The 18,001-nt window shown below is 35.8% G+C and overlaps 1 protein-coding gene across 1 annotated transcript in view; it reads left to right on the top strand.

Moving 5' to 3' along the window:
* Positions 1 to 18,001, top strand: part of DARS1 (aspartyl-tRNA synthetase 1) — a 58,639-nt gene that overhangs the window by 14,073 nt on the left and 26,565 nt on the right. Inside the window, exon 4 of the mRNA XM_001490023.5 lies at positions 2,451 to 2,553. Coding sequence (XP_001490073.1) covers positions 2,451 to 2,553 — 103 coding nt within the window. The remainder of the gene's footprint in view (positions 1 to 2,450; positions 2,554 to 18,001) is intronic.

Below are 18,001 nucleotides of genomic sequence, written 5' to 3'. Positions count from 1 at the left end.
AATAGTCAGCATTCTTCATGTCAACCATAACCATAAATTTCATGATTTCTTTTCCCTAGCAGGCATGTCAAATCTTAGGGAGTGCATTTGCTTCTATATTTCGCCTCTCAGAACTTCCCAGGTTCTACTTACTGCTTGTGTTGAATCTTGAACATGGCCAGGACTTCCTTTTAATCCTTACCCTTCTTCTACAACTACCTCTCTGACTGTATTGTTCTCTTAAAAATTATTTTTTCTGATTAGCAAAGTAGTACATGCTTATTGTAGAAAGTTCAGAAAATACAGGAAAATACGAAGAACAGAATAATTTCCTATAATTTCACCATCTGTTAATGGCCACATTATGGTGTTTTTTTCCTATACAATCACTTTCACCTTTTGGTGGGTTTTTTCCTGCACAATCAATTTTAATATACTTCTTACACAAACAAAATTGGGTTTATACAATATATATGGTTTTATCACTTTTTTTCATGTAATAGTCTATCATGAGTGCCTAACAAATATTTACTCTGTGTTCTCAGCACCCGGCATAGTTTTTGCACAAAGTAATACAGCTGTGAAATAGGAATGGTAATGAATCCTCAAATAAGTAGCCAGTGGCAGTGGTGCTATTAATGATAATAATTAACATTTCTTAATAACATTAATTCATAGTTAACATTAATTGATTGTCTGTCACAACTGTAAACATGTTACTTATGTAATCCTCGAGATGATAGCAGAAAACCCCATAGTAATATACTGTTATTTTCTCCACTTTACAGATGAAGAACTGAGACATTAAGTAGTTTACTAATTTTCCCACAGGCTGCTTCACAGGAAGTGATAGGATATGATCCTAGGTCTTTTTGATTTCAAAGCTTTTACTCTTGACCAAACCCTTACACTAACGTTACCCCCTAGTGCCGATCCAGAGACGTTTTCCTGTGCTCGCCCTTGGTAAGTCCTCTAAATTCTCCATTCTCTCAGAGTCGTCTGTATAGCGTTGGAGTTCGTCACAGGATGGCTTTGTAGTGCAGCTAGGTCTCTGCTGCTTCTGTCTGCACTTTCAGAGCAGCTAAAGTACTCAACTAAACCCTGCACGTTACCTTCCATGTCACACTAACGTTCTGTTCTAAGTCAGTTAATAATCTGGCTGTGGTTTCAGTAGTTCCTGGGATAATGTTATTTGGATCCATCTGCAGATTTCTCTATCATAACAATCTTTGTCCTTTCAGTATCTTAAAATTCCTTTGAATTTGTTCAGTACATCTAACTTTCTTTTTTAAGATTTTACTTTGTGACTGGCTCATACTCCAAAGGAAAGAGAAAATGTCTATTTAGTGGTAAAAGTACATCAATCATATATGACTTGGGAGTCCATAGATTATGTCTGTGTTTTTTTAACTCATGATTGCTGTACGACTTGCACTTAAAATAGTGTGTGTTGAAAGTAATAACTATAAGTCTGCTTGCCTTTTTGTTTGACTAATTCTCAGTATAAAAGATAATTCTCAAAACCAAAATCTTCTTTTGATGTTTTGCAAGATAGTCTGATGAGAAAAGTGGTCTTGAAAAGATTTCACTTGTTTTATGAGGAAATAGTTTCCCAAAACTTGATCTGGGACTTTGAAAGGATCTAGTTTGGAGGAAAGGGATGTCACAAGGATACATAGTGACTGAAAACTGTTATGAATAATATTTTTCAAAAAGTTAAGAATAAGGAATGACAGTTCCTTATGAAAAGAGGGGAAATCAAGAGGCCCAGAATATGTAAAAATAAAACTGGTTATAGGGCATAAAGAGAATGATCTTTTATAGACAAAGTCAGTCACTTGAAGTGAAAAAAAAAAAGTGGAACTGTTATAAAGGATGAAGGATTATTAGAAAGATGATAAAGGAAAAATGAGGAAAATAGAACATGAAAGAAACTAGCCTGTCATTCTAAATGCTCTTTAAAATGTACTTTGCTAGGAGGTAAAATGGACCGCCCCCATAGAATGCTTGTGTTCTTGTTACTAAGCACTCTATTAGTACTTTTGTGATGGTATCATTGAAGCTCCCACGGTGGTTAGCACAGTGCCTTTGCCTGTAGAATGTATTAGCTGTTGAATGAACGTTGAAATTGATCTGAAGTTACTTGAAATTTGTTTAATAAATCAATGCAATGACAATAATTTTCTTGATTTATAATATTTTTTTCAAATTAGTGATTTGCCTATGTTCTCATAACAAACATGTTAAAAGCATTTTTTGTTACTCATAGTAGGAACGTGAATCTCTTTAAAGCTTGTCATTTGAGAGGTTTGAGTGTTTTGGCTGTAGAAACCAGATACACGTGTGTATAGTATACACTGATGAGTATAGTAAATTTTGGCCCAATTTTAAAGTAGAGAAGCATTTTCCTTCTTCGTAAGACGTGAAGTAACATGTCCTCAGTACGCTTGTGTTCTTTCTGTCTTATTCAGGAAAGCAGTGTTTCTTAGTCCTACGTCAGCAGCAGTTTAATGTCCAGGCTCTTGTGGCAGTGGGAGACCATGCAAGCAAGCAGATGGTTAAATTTGCTGCCAAGTAAGTAAGCAATTATATCCTGTTGTCAGAATAAACAATGGTGGGAACCAGGACTCCCAGGGGTTTGGACCATTTTCATACATTAACATCAATGCTTCGTTTGTTCAAAAATGTAGTTATTTAAATTGTCAGTTCAGTGTTACTGAATACATTAAACTTACAAAAGAGAAAATATGGAACACAGGCTTGAAATTCATTTGGAACTGCTGAAGCAGCACTCTTTACAGACAAGTCACATTTACTTTCAAGTAGAGTAACAAAAAGCCTGGCAGCCTCAACATAGCAGAGCAACTTTATTTTGTTGTGTTTGTTGAGCTTCGTTTCCTCCCTCCCTCAGTTTGAGATTTGCATATTAAGCAACAAGTTTTCTAACTGAATAATTAAAGACTATAAAAGGAATGTAGTTTTGTAAATGATTCCCTCCTGAAGGAAGTAAAAAAAATGTTATAACATGTTACAGCTTTTAACTTTGACACCAAAAGGGTTTACAAAAAAGTAAAAATTGCTTTCTTCTCCCCACAAAAGTGTTGCTGTCTGGCTCGAGTTCTGTAGAAGTGCATTGTTTTGTTCAGTTTGCAGGAGGCAGGATATAGAGATAGCATAGTGGTTGTGCATGCTGTAGCTCTAAGGTAATAGTAGTTGATATTGTGGCTAGTTTTGTTTATATGTTTTTCTCAATCGAAATTTTATTTCCATGATAACAAAGAAGACTTGGGAAAATGGACCATCTTTACCTTTTAAGTAAGAGAGTACTTCATAGGTGTAAATGTTTTTTAAAAGAAAGAAATTCAATCTAGAGTAAATGTTATAAATATTTTTTCTGTTGATTTTTATCTCTGTTCTTTAAATGTATGCTTTTAAAGATGAGCTAGTATAGATAGAATTATCAATTTTAGAACTATAAGGAAACTAAAAATGATCTAATTTTACATTCTGATTTATGTTTGGGCCCTCCCTGAGTCCCTCAGTACAGTGTTTTACATATAGTAGATGCTTAGCAACTGGTTTTGGTTGATTTGTTTATCAAATTTAGTTTTATTGTATCATAGCAATACCTGTGCTCTGGTTTAAAAACTCCAGTGCCATTAATTACATCCATTCACTGATGAACTCCATAGTATTAGTACTGCTAGTACAGTAGCCTCACCTCTCCCTGTCTCCCAGTCCTGGTGCCCAGAGACTGTCACTTTCATCTCTTCTCCCTGTATCTTTTGATAATTAGGTTTTCTATTTTCATCTCATAGTCTGTAAGAGTGTGTCCTTGTGGGGTGTGTTTGTCATCTAGTCTTTTAATGTCAATCTGTGTCCTAGGAGGTGGGACATAAATAAACTTGGTCCCTAGAAATAAACTTTATCTACACAGAGAGCCTTCTATTAAAAGAGGCCATGGAAACCACAGACGTTTATGCTAAATTATATTTAATATACTGAAAAATACTGGGAAAAAGTCAACTTCAAATCAACAACCTTTATACTTTTGTCTTTTATGTATTAAATTGGTTCTGAAAACCAATATACAAAGCTGGCAGTTTTATATAGAATATATTTTTCCATTAAACTGCATTATAACCTCAATGTTACATTCCTAAACAAAAAATTCTAGTCTAAAATTCTTTTGAAAATCCCACTTACCCTTAATATTCACTAAGAGGCACTCTACTAACAAGAGGACAGTCAATTCATTTGATGTCTTTAGAAGTAGACACGTTAAAGTAGCCCACAAATAGTTGTTTATTCTCTTGGTTCTCCTCAGAAACTCCCCGGAGTTGACTAACAGCAATTGACCGGATCAGATGTCAAACAGAGCTTACCAGCTAGAAGAGTTACTTGCAAATGGTCTCCCAAACAGAACAGTCCATTAATACCCTTATAATATATAAAGAAAGGCTTTCATCTAAATGGGATAGTGTAAGGGTGATCTTTCTTTTAGAGAAGGGAAAAATTTAGATAACTTAGCCTGGATTTCATAATCCTGAGATGGAACTCAGTCAAGATCTAGATACAATTCAGGCTTAACAATTAAGTTGTGACTTGGATTTTTTCTTTAAGGCAAAAAACATGTAGCTATTTTTAGTCCCTTTAAAAAAATTGGACTTTATTTAATTAGTAACGTATGAGAAAAGATGGTTTCATAATAGAGCTGTTGCAAATTATAAAGCCTCTGAGTGGTTATGGACAAGTGAATGGAGCCAATTTTATACAATAGATTTAACGTGTGGTACTTAGGTTATAATTAATAAACTTTTGGCACTACTCATATGTTAAGGTATCTAGCCTAAATAATTAGGAGTAACTATTTTAATAGCTTTTGCTACCTTGTGGAAAAGGAAAATGATCATGCATAAGACTGGTGAAAAATGATGAGTTTTTAATTTTCGTGGTTGGTTGAAAAGATAACTTTCTTCAGAACATGATTTCCTGCTCTTGATAGGTCAGTCAGCTGGTCTTTTTAATGTGATTTTAGGCTGTAATTCTGAGGCAGTTCAGAAATCCTGATCCTTCTTGGTAATAGAAGACTAAGGCACATACCCCTTCCGACAGAAAGCCAGTAGTATGATCTTATATTCAAAGTATTGAGTTTTCAAGAGTAAAATCAAAAACAGAAAAAATTTTACTTTGAAAATTACGTGCTCTTTTCATGAATAATAATAAATCAAGTGAAGTTGTAATGTAAATTCTGAGGAGCTTTCAGAACTTATTTAAGGAAAATATTTGTTGGTTTTTTTCTTCATTCTTCAGAATTGTTTTCTTAAAAATTATCTTTGCTGGCTAGGCTTAACATAAACAGTATGTTTTATTTAAAATGAGTGTGGAAACAAAGATTAAGATCGCTTTCATACATTTATCTTTGAGATCTTTGCTCTGGCAGTGCTGTTTGGTGAGCTGGCACTTCTGTAAAACAAGAATCTCAGGTGTAACGTTATTATTAAATCCTAAATAAGAATAAAAAGGACTTCCTCTATTTGATATTAACAGATGAAGACTAAGAATTTTATAACCTGCTGTGGCCTAACTGCTCACTTATTATTGTTAGACCATACTGCTGAAACCTTAAGTTCACGTGGACTTTCGTTGTTAAGCGTGAAAGATAATCCAGTTTTCAGATATGCAACCAGAATGAAAGTAATGTTATAATTATTTACTAAAATGTTGAAAAACATTTGAGAATAAAGTCTTCTATTTGTCTCTCCAAATGAGTTTTTTGAGGTATTTGGCTTCAAAAATTTTTTCGCTTTTTAGTGTTATTTTTTATAATTTCTACTGCATGTTAGTTGGGTTAGAACAAAATAGTCCAATCATCTATTAAACTAATCTTTATTGAGAGAGACAGACTCTTTCTGCTTCCTCCTTAAGTCCATACATGCCAAAAGTTTCTTTTTAAGTGTTATTTTGATCTAAAATCTTTAATAGCTTCCTATTTCCAACCATGTCGAATATTAATTCTGCCTGCTAGTTCCCTCGCTGCAATATTATTTACCACTACTTCCCAACATACACTCTTCAGATGGGACCACCTCTCCATATTTGCAATGACCTCTTTTCTTACTTTACCTCTGATTTTAAAGGCTTTGGCTTTATTCATTAAATCCTCATTCTTTGTCTCTTAGCTTAAGCCCCTGTCCTTCATAATCCTCATTGATTGGTTTCTCTTTTCATTTCTTTGGAGTCCACAGATATGTTCTTAGGAGACTGGGAGTATTCTATGTTTTTTTTAAATTTTAGTGTATATTTTGATAAATAAAGTTATATAAGAGTATTGTTCCATATCATTTTAAAGGTTAACTTATAACAGAGATCTTCTGTGTGAATTCACTACTTCCATTTAGCATTTACTGGCATATTTGCAATTGTGTTCATGCCACCTGAAGCCAAATGATACCCATGTTCTGTACAAATGAAGGTTTCACTGTAGTTTGAATAGTGTCACAATCTGAACAAGCTGGGTTGCTAGGTAGTACTTGATAGTACTTGATAGGCATCCTGAACTTTTAAAAGCCTATGCCATTCAAGGGGCTGGCCTGGTGGCCTAGTGGTTAAGATCACGTGCTCTGCTTCAGTGGCCTGGGGTTTGCGGGTTCAGATCCCAGGCATGGACCTACACACAGCTCATCAAGCCATACTGTGGTAGCATCCCACATACAAAATGGAGGAAGACTGCCACAGATGTTAGCTCAGGGACAGTCTTCCTCAAGCAAGAAGATTGGCAACAGATGTTAGCCCAGGGCCACTCTTCATCACCGAAAAAAAAACAATAAACAAACAAACCTTGCCATTCAAGCAGATTTATTGAATCCTGTTTTTGCCTGTATGAGGGCTGCAGGTCACTAATAGTATAATAGTTTCCATGCAAAGAAAAATGTTTCTATTTCCAGTTCCAATAGTTATCAGATACCCATTAGATTCAAATTTCAATTAACAATTCTGCATTATTAATTTTCATATGACAAGATAGTTTTATAAAATTATCGGCTGATACTTTATTTAAATTGTCATTCTTGGATTGCTCTTTGCAAAATTTTGATTAATTATGAGGCCTTGTATCCTGAACCAACTCAAAGTTGATGTTTTCTGTAATTGTGAACAGGCATTCTTCACGTTACTAGTATTAAAGTAAAAATGCAGAAACAGATCAAATATAGAACTGGATCTGAGGCTACAGCTTTATAAGTAAGCCAACGGTCAGGAATTTAATTCTAGTGAATTTTAAATTACTACTGTTAATTTACATTTTTTGGTTTTAATAATTGTTTTTATTTTCCTTAAAATTTTGCTTTGATTAAAAGTTAAGAGCTATAAGCATAAGGCATTTATGCTAGTTTTATATTTGTAGGTATTTAAGTAATGTGATAAAACTAATTTAAATGCTCACTGAGGAGGGTTCCTGGTGTTTTTGTTCTGCTGAAGAGAGCCTGTGTAGTAGTTTGAGGACCACTGGTCTGTGCCATATGGAGTAGTGCTTTATTCTTACCAAGCTTGTTTTGAACTTAAAATTCTTGGGGTTTTGGTGAAGAAAAATGAGTTCACAAAATAAGTCATCAGGGGCTGGCCCCGTGGCCCAGTGGTTAAGTTCGCGCTCTCCACTGCAGGCGGCCCAGTGTTTCATTGGTTCGAATCCTGGGCGCGGACATGGCACTGCTCATCAAACCACGCTGAGGTAGCATCCCACATGCCACAACTAGAAGGACCCACAACGAAGAATATACAACTATGTACCAGGGGGCTTTGTGGAGAAAAAGAAAAAAAATAAAATCTTAAAAAAAAAAAAAAAAGTTTCTTGAGATTTCCTTTAAAAAAAAAAACAAAAAACAAGTCATCATAGAACTGCTAAGTTAAACCTTTAATTCTTACGAAGCACCAATGGGCAGCTGGGTGTAATAGAGGGCCAGAGACTCCAGAGACTTGGCTCCCCACTAGCTAGCCGCATGACTTCATAAATTGTTTACTGTATGCTAGTCTTGCTTAGTTCTTTAGAGCTAAAACCCTCTTTAAACATCTTTATTTCTGTTTGCCTGGGAATATAGAAGTCTGAGATTGAGTATCATACTAATTCACTGCAATTGAAAGAAGTTACTTGACGTGTAATCCAAGGTTGTACCTAGCTTAGAATTGGAATATAGGTTTTTATTATCAAAAGCTGGTTTCCTATTTTTAAAAATACTTACATAATTTGTGTCTTTGGGATGCTGTTTGATTTAACTGGCAAATATATGGTTTTTCGTGTTTGGGCATTTTGAATTCTTTGCCTCAGTGAATCGTACATTTAATTTACATCATTGAAGCATTTTTTGTTGGTGCAATACTCGGAAACCTAGTGTGTAGCAACTTTATAGCCTGTCCTCTTTTCTAACTAATCTAATACACCTTTCCCAAGATTTGAAAATTAGTTTGAATGGGAGTGGTTGTGTACATCTGTGGAGCACGTTTCTCATTGGGTATAGTAAGATTCAACAAATTATTTCTGACAACAAGAAAGATAAATTTTTGCCAGTTTTGCTGAAAACCTGTAATACTCAAGTTTCTATAAGTGTTAAAATTTTAATAATTACTTTTGTTGTAAATATATGTACATGTTTATGTAAATATATGTAAATATGCAGAAAGAAAAGCTCAGTGTAGTGTCTTTTTCACCATTATTTATCTTTTTGGTGTAGAAGGAGTTAAATAGGAATACAATGGGAATAGTTTTAAAAAATATGAACTGATGACTACCTAAATTATAATTTGGGTCATCACCTACCTTTCACCAACTCCCAAGTTTATTCCTACTATTAACAAGTAACAATCATCATATATCAAAATAATAGGATTTCTTACATATTTTAGGCCTTTACTGTGACGATCTAACATAATAAAGCACTTAGAGGGCTTAGATCTGTGGTACCTAAGATAATGTGAAATAAAAGGTAGGGGCCAGCCCAGTGGCGTAGTGGTTAAGTTCGTGTGCTCCACTTTGGCAGCCCCAGGTTCATGGGTTCAGATCCCAGGCACAGACCTACATACGACTCATCAAGCCATGCTGTGGCAGTATCCCACATACAAAATAGAGGAAGATTGCCACAGTGTTAGCTGAGGGACAATCTTCCTCAAGCAAAAAGAGGAAGATTGGCAACAGATGTTAGCTCAGGGCTAATCTTCTCACCAAAAAAAGGTAAAAACCACTATTCCATACAAAGGTTATGCTGCTAACCTTCCGTTATCTTGAGTATTTTGGGTGGATTATGTGAATTTTGGTGGAATATTCTTCAGTGACCTCTGTAACAGGTGCCATGTATATTTTAGATGAAAGGCCATGGGAAAAAGCCCCCTCACACACACACCTAGACTTGTATTGCATGTGAAATATTGTTTTTAATATTTAAGAAATTTAATCTACAATTAAAATTCAGTATAATGATATTCTTGCTTTGTCTTGCCAAGCTTTCCATTGTCTAGCATGAATTTTTCGCTTTTTTGGGATGCAGTGGTCACCAGCAGCTTCCCTATCTGATATACAGGGGGAATGACAAAACAGCAGGTTTGCTTATGATGAAACAGTAGCAGCAGTAGCTAACTATTACTGTACGCTAAATATGGACCTGCAAAGTGCCATACTTGCGTTTTCCCCCTTGATGCTCACAGCAGCACTATGAGGTATAGATAGTATTTTATCATTTTGTTTGTCTGCTTTTGGATTTTTTGGTCTGTTTTTACAGATGAGGAACTCGAGATTTAAAATACAGAGTGTTTTGACTAAGGCCTCTTTGACTCTAGGGCTTACACTCCTCTAGTCTGTATCATCCTGCCTCTCTGAGATGGTATAATGATATTAGTTCAAAGCCCTCCACATTATAGCTCACTTAGAATATAACCTCAATGTCGTTAAAATATGTTGGTAACTGAGAAATGGAAGCCCCATTGCTTTCTGCCTCAAAAGTATCTTTTCTAGAGTGTGCTGTTTATTCTGGTATATACCCTCAAGGAGTAGATAGCTATTTTATTTCTTGAGGGTGATAATGACTTTGAGATACTGCCCCCGAGTTACTAGGAACCAGAACTGATGAAAAATAATAATTTTGGTTTAAAAAGTGTAACTGATTATAAAGTAATAAGGAAGATTTTTTTGTTGTTGTAAATTGATGCTAAAAACGGTTTACCAAAGGAGGAATTAAAAAGTTTTCTAACCATTAGTAATACTAATGAACTTGTCTCCTCTGCTATAGAGTAGTAGTTGCCTTCCTAAGGAATCACCCCATTGTTTAAAAGCATGCTATAAAAACAGTGGGGGCAAGCAGGGGCTGGCCCTGTGGCCCAGGGGTTAAAGTTCCACCCGCTCCACTTTGGTGGCCTGGGTTCATGGTTCGTATCCCAGGTGCAGACCTACTCCACTCATCAGCTATCCCACATACAAAATAGAGGAGGATTGGCACAGATTTTAGCTCAGGGCTGTTCTTCTTCAAGCAAAAAAGTAAGATTGGCCACAGATGTTAGCTCAGGGCAAATCTTCCTCACCAAAAAAAACCCCAGTGGGTGGAAAGGTAGTTAGAAAATAGAGAGTTTCATGTTTGCAAAGATAGTTATTTTTCTTGAATAATTTCAATATAATTGATAGCTATAATTATAAACATGAAATCCAAAATTTACTAGGCAAATTTAATAATTGCACCTACTTTTGCTCAGTCTTTTGCCGTTTTTTCTTGTCATCATCAGCACTGCCACATGGTGCATCTTACACATTCTTATCACTCCGTTGTGAGAAGTAAAGCATAAAGTCACTCAACAAAGCAGCTGCATGGTGTATGCAACTGATGTAGAAAATAGGCCACAGGCTCAGAGTTTAAAATAAGTTATCCTTTACTAAGATTCTGGATGCAGGAAAGAAATGAGAGTTTGGCTGGGTAACTGATGCTGTTCCTTAACACATCAGGCTCTTGTTATACACTTGTACAAACTAAAATCCTATCCTAGAATTGCTCTATTGCAGGCAAGGGAGGAGATCTTGGGGCATTCAGGTATGAGTGTCCTTTTGGTTAACTTTTTGTAGAGTGGTGCTCATGTTTAGTCAATTCTGCTGTATTGTAACACATACATTCTTAAAAATCACTGCACTATGCAAAATTATGCAATAAAAACCTCAAGGTTTATGTAGAAAATAGGTTAATAGCACAATAGTCAAAAACTTCATCAGCAACATAGTTTTATAAAAAGAACCTAATTTTTTTAAAAAACAGAGGGGCTGGCCCATGGTGTGGTGGTTAAGTGCAGCACACTCTACTTTGGCAGCCCAGGTTCATGAGTTTGGATCCTGGGCACAGACCTACACCACTCATTAGCTGTGTTGTGGCAGCAACCCACGTATAAAGTGGAGGAAGACTGGAACAGATGTTAGGTCAGGACTAATCTTCCTCAAGCAAAAAAAAAGGAAGATTGGCAACAGATGTTAGCTCAGGGCTAATCTTCCTCAGGAAAAAAAAAGTAGAATAGTTTTATACATGTTGAATGGTTGAGAAATACTTAAACACTACAATAAATATCACACTTTTAGATAAAAAGACATGCTGTTTCCTTATGGAAGTGGGTGTCAAAAGAGTTGCAGCTTGTAAATTATTGTGAGATGGTGGAAGGAAGGCTGTCTGAAATGAGAAGGAAAGTTGGACCACCAGATGTGGGTGGATGTGGCTTATAACTCAGGTAGATGTTTGAGGTGTGTGTTTTATGTATTCTTGTGGCTGAGTTCACCTGAGTACAGTTGTCTGCATTGATCTAGTGTTTCTCACTGATGAAATCTGGCATAGGCAAACCACAAAATTCTCATTATGCTCTGATTGATCCCTAATATATCAATTGTGTTGGAATTAATTCACATTTTCAAAACAAGTGTTATAGCAAAGCTGACTATACTCTTGAAAGAGAACATTGCCCAGTGAGTGGGTAAAAATATGAGTCTTATCTTCTGCTGACCTCATATGTGTGGGAGTGAGGAAAAGAAAGAAGTGAAAAACGATTTTAAACTTCCTAGTTTGAGAAACTATGTGGAAATTATATCATCAATCTGGAGTAAATTCCCAGGATGGCCTGGGACTAAACACAGCCTACTCTTTGGAGCGAGGTTGGGCTCACCTTCTCTTGGAGCACTTGGCCAGACGAAGAGTGGATGCTGAGCAGGGATGGGGCTCTGTAGCAATAAAGAAAGGGAGAGTGGGTTTGGATAGGCAGCTGGCAGTGTCTCCTAAGCTTATCTGTGTAAAGTAAATTGGAGAGAAGTTCCAGCCTTTTGAGTTTATGAAAAGCCCAAAGACTAAAATAAGTTGTTTTACTGAAAACCATTTTATTTTTCTGGCTGATAGTATTCTGCTCCCCCCTTTCCAAGTAATCCTCTCATTCTAAATGTTTTCAAGTGTCCATATGGAACACCTTAGCCTTGAAATTCTTACTTTTCTTCCACTATCATCACCATTACTTCATTTTAACAACTGACTCCTGAGGCCGCAGCATGGATTTTGCCCTTCGGACTTCATTTTAAACTCCAGTGGCCATTCTCAATACCTGCTACCTTTCTGGCTCTCCCGTGCCTCCAGTCTTCTCTTGGACCTCACGTCTTTTTATCAGTCTCTCCACTTTCTCCTAGTTTTTTTTGTCCCCTTTTACGCTCACTCAACCCCAGTTCCATTTGTAGAACTATTCTCACTGCATCTTGTTCACTGTTGCCCAACTCTTTGTTTCTCTTGCCCTACAGATGCCCCACAAACTCCCTGCCCCATAGACTCCTGATCTCATAATCTAACACAACGTTAAAGAGTGTGTTGTGTATTTGTGACACAACAATTGTTTTTTATTCTTCAGCTGGGCCCAGTAGCATATATTCTACTTTACAATGAAAATAGAGGTTTATAGGCTGCCTGTATTTTCATTGTTTCACTAAACTCTTCGGGATCTCATTCCTCTTTATCCCTTAGTTTCAAAGTATAATTACAATTAGAAAAGAAAAATTTGGAAAACACTATGAGTTCCATTGCTTAATATGTTATCAACCTTCTATTAAGACTAAAAATAGCGCATGAACAACAACACATAAACTCTGAGGGATTTTGTTATTTAAATAAGGCAAAAATCCTTACTTACAGATATTTTTAGCTTACTTTAGAAATTTGAGGACCAGTGAAGCATGAGGTAATTCAAATGAATATTTAGTAACACATTCACTTTGGGAAGCTAGCAGCTTAGTGAGCCAACTAACCGTTCTCGTAGAATCTTTGGTTTGGAAAATAGCATAGGTAGAAATAGGTTGATGAGAAAAAGACCATTTCTAGTCCTCATTTAATTTTCATTCTGTCTTAGGTCAATTTTTATATATGAAATGCTTGTAATTATCTGTAGTACTAGGGGAGTGCCTAAGAACTGTTTATTTGTTCTCAAGGTGTTTCTGTTTTGGATAGTGCTTCCCTAAGACACTGGACATTGAAAATGTGAACTCCTATGCAACAAAGTCGGACAAATAATGGTATTTATATGTTAATTCCATGAGGCCCTACATTTAAGTCTATTCCCTCTGGCCATATACCAGGTGGAAAAAAGCAAGGACTTCACTATTAAAAATATCAAATCAGATAGTTCCAGCTGGGGTTTCCTAATCATTTAAAAGGCAAAATATGAGGTCATCTTTAATATCCTAAGTAGATAACTATCTTAGCATTTACTTTAGATATTGAATCTGAGATCTTATCTTTGCCTTACTGACTAGATTGTACTGCTGGCAGTTTCTAGCTTTTGAGTATTTTCCTTCAGAGAAACATTGGTGCTTAATATGGGGTCAGTGGTTTTCCCCGAATTATCTTCCCTAGGAATATCCAATTCATCAATATACTAATCCGAAAAGTTGACTCACTAATTGGATTGAAGTGCCATAGGACTCTTCAACACATTATTTTAATCAATTTGTTGGAAAGATCAATTTTCTCATGGTTGAATGCATATAAAAATGAAGCAACTAAATGAGTTACCTAGGAAGGATGGTACATCTCATTCCCTAGAGATCTTTAAGAACAGGGTCTTAATTGTGTATCCGAAATGGTTTGAGGTCCTTAAATGAAATCTGTCTGGAAGCAGGAAGATGGGATAACTATCCAGGCCTGTGTTTCTGGATCCCCATCTTATGTTGACATTAATGTTCTAATATTTGTAAGCTGATATTTGAATTGAGGCAAGAAGTCATCCTTTTTTTTTCTTTTTAAAATTATTTTTTATTTAGTCCCATTTTAAAGTAATGAACAGAGTAGTCTGTGTTAGTTATGGTTGAGTTGAGTCTTGTAAAGACAAATTTTTTTAAAAGCAGCCCTGGAGGCCTTTTTGTATTGACTGCTATTAAGGACTACAGTGAATGTAAATGCCAGTTTTTAAAGTTTAAAGCTAAAATTATAGCGACTACTATAAAGGGCTACAGTTAATTTGAATAGCAGTTGTTAAAAATTGTGTTTTGCTATTTGTTCTTATGTAACACCCCTGCCCCCCACAGCATAGAGATGTTTGGATTCTGAAAAAAAGGCTTATTCAGACTGTTATTTGAAGACATAGGTATTTTATTTTCTTTTTCTTCGTATTAGTCATTGTGGTTAAGTGATTTATTGGTAGCTGGTGAGTCACAAGTATGTTTCTCATTCTCTAATGAGTCACCTAGCTGCATACAAGTTTGTTTACTTATTTTCTTTCCTTTCTAGATCTTTCACCTAAAAATAGGTATTTTACTTAGTTGGTAGGTTAAAATTTCAGTTTGCTACATTAACTTTTAGAACTGTAAAATATCAAAATAATACTCAGAAGTAGTCTCATTGATTTAGAAAACTTTTATTTAGCACCTGCTCTGGTCCATGCACTTTGCTGGGCTTGGGTATACAATGACACATATATCTTATAAGGGTCTTAATTTGGGGAGAGGGCAAAAATAGATAAACAGCTGCATGCAGAGACATGTTACAGGTGCTCTGGTAGAAGTATATGTATGTGTCATCTACAGTTGAGGCCCAGAGGGAGGTGGGCATGTGGGTACCCCTTTAGCATCATGTGAATACGTTGGTGAACATAAGCTGGATCATTACACTCTTAGAGATTGCAACTCTTTGAACAACTCTGTCTAGATGGTTTATACCTGCTTGCTGGAATGACGTACTTATCTGTTGGAGGAGAAGCAGAACTTCTGTATTTGGCCTTGTCCAGTTCAATATTTGTATTGAAAACTTTGATAAAGATCTGCTTTAAAAGTAGGTCTAAAATCTGATGTCAGAAATTCCCAGTTTATTGGATTAATTCTTCTAAGTTAAATATAACTTTAAGTAATAACTTCATTTTGTTTTATACAAAGATTCTGATGAATTTCTCTTGAGGCTGGCAGCAACAGCAGGACATCAAGTTGGGTCAGTGTTACCGGAGAAGGTAACACAATTCTTGGGCATTTTGAAAACTGTGAAGGGCTTATTATTTCTGGTTTCTTTCATGTAAACTATAAGGGAATCTGGCAGCTCGTGAGCTTCTAAGAATGAGACTGTTTTATTTCAAAGTGAGCTGACGATGCATTCTGGAGTCCTTAAAATTTGGTGCTAATTTGTGATTCGGTAACAGAATTGTTTAGTGCAATAATCAGTACATGATCTTACTAAGTGTGATCTTAGGCTACTTACGTCACCTGTTAGAGTCTCAAGTTTTCTCAGCTGTAAAATGATATTAATACCTAACCTTGTAGGCCTTTATGATATTTAAGTGAGACGGTATATGTGTAAAGCACTTCACACAGGAACTGGAACGTAAAAGGAAATTTCTAAGTGATATGGGAATAATAATACTCTAGGTGTTTATATATATTAAGATCAGTTTCATTTGAGCTGTAAAAATAAAACTGCTTCAACATTAAAATAATACAGAGAAAATGAACAAAACTACTGTAGCAGGATGACACAAAATTTATGAAGCAGTCCATATTTTTTGGAAATGAGAAAAATTGTGGAGGAGTATAGACCAAATAGTAAACAGGAATTATATGAAGAGGGGTTGGGTATATGATAGGCGCCTTAAACTTCTAAATTTACATGTTTATTTAACATTGGAATTCTTAATAAATAAGGATATTCTTTTATAGTAAAAAAATGTTTTTGAAACATTGTTTCAAAAATAACTTGAAAACGTAAGAGCAGGGCCAGCCCCAGTGGCCTAGTGCTTAAGTTCAGTGCAGTCCACTTAAGTGGCCTGGGTTCAGTTCCCAGGCATGGACCTACACCACTCATCTGTCAGTGGCCATGTTATAGTGGTGGCTCACATACAAAAAGAGGAAGATTGGCAACAGATGTTAGCTCAGGGTGAATCTTCCTCAGCAAAAACAAACAAACAAACAAACAAATGTAAGAGCAAGCTCTGCCATTTCCCATCCCTCACTGGTGAAGGGCAGCGTGAATTGGAGGTGATTCTTCGTTATTCAAGATGACTTGCCACAGTCAGCAACCTCACACTGGGACCCAGTGACAAGAGATGGATGAAGTACTTCTTTCCCAGATCTATTTCTCTACCATTTATATGCAAGATGGTGATCTCTTTGACTAGTCATGTGTTGTTACATATTTTTTCAGCTATCTTCTATACAGAAATGATACTTTCAGCAATGACCTACAAATCACCTTCTCCAGCAGCCTTTTCTCAGTCTTGATGATTCTTGTGTTCTACCCAGTGGTCTCCAAAGTGTGATTTGCTCAAGATTACCCATTGAAGAAAAGAAAATAATTAAACTTATATTTCTTTTCCTTTCTTCCTTTTTTATCTAACAGAGTAAGAAAGAATTGAGTTTTCCTGACAGTTAATTTATAGATAAACACTGGGCCTGTTACTTGGACCGTATCTCCGAAGGTCAGATATCACCTATGGTGTGTGAGGTCTCTGAAAGTCTGTGGAATTCCAGTAAAGCAAAGGAGCTAACATGGTGCCCTAACTCTGGTTCACTTGCAGCGTATTATACCCAGGTGCAGGTTACTGTACCCGTTAACTGGTTTTGAGGGATTATATTTATTAAAATAATAAGCTGACCCTCAGAAAAATGGATAGGTGGCCTGAAAGGATTTCTACTAAGAGACCATAGCTTGAGGATAAAACTTAAAATGTAAGCACAAATGAGAAAATGTTAATGCTGGCGCTTCTACTCATAGCATGAGACCTTTGTATCAGCCACATTCTGAAGCTTATTTTTTTTAAATGATAATCTAATCAGATCTGACAAGATGTTAGTACTCCTCTAATTAGAAATTATTAAGAAGACTGTGAAGTGTGGATTTGCATTCACTAATGCTAATTATGAAACTCACCCCAAGTTTATATTTGTCTAAAAGTAATACTTACATTTAGTATTACATGTGTATGATTTAAAAATAAATAAAATATATATATATTGGGGTACATACCTCCAATTGTTTTACTGGAGACAGCTACTCAACCCTCTAGTTGGTGTATTAACTATCTACATCTATATTAACCCTACATATAAGATTAATATCTATCTATTTATATTAACCCGATATTTGATAGATTAACTATTCTCTCTCTTTTGAAACACGTAACTTGTTTGCATCTCTAATGCCATTCTCTTTTGATTTTTTTTTTTAATTGTCTCCTCCCCCACCCAGAGTTCTATCATGGTCTTCAGCATTTCTGAAGGATAGTAAATAATAGATGTAAATGAGATTGACACCACCCCCCCAAAAAAACTGATTTTGTGGTAAAACCAAGAGGTCATTCCAGATAAGTCATTTTAAGGCAGTGCTGATTTTGATATGTGTTTATAGCCCCTCCCTCCTTCCGCTAAGCAGTCACTTTGAAAAGGACAGTATTCACTTGAATGGATAAATTCTGTGTTTGATAAGAAATCAACCCTAATGTTTCATAGTCAAATTCTGTATATCTGGTTTTTTAAAATCTCTTTACAATGCATAGGACACACTGT

The sequence above is a fragment of the Equus caballus genome, chromosome 18 (genome assembly GCF_041296265.1).
Source record: "Equus caballus isolate H_3958 breed thoroughbred chromosome 18, TB-T2T, whole genome shotgun sequence".
Lineage (NCBI taxonomy): Eukaryota > Metazoa > Chordata > Mammalia > Perissodactyla > Equidae > Equus > Equus caballus.
The sequence above is the reverse complement of the archived record's forward strand: the minus strand, read 5'-3'. Positions and strand labels throughout refer to the sequence as shown.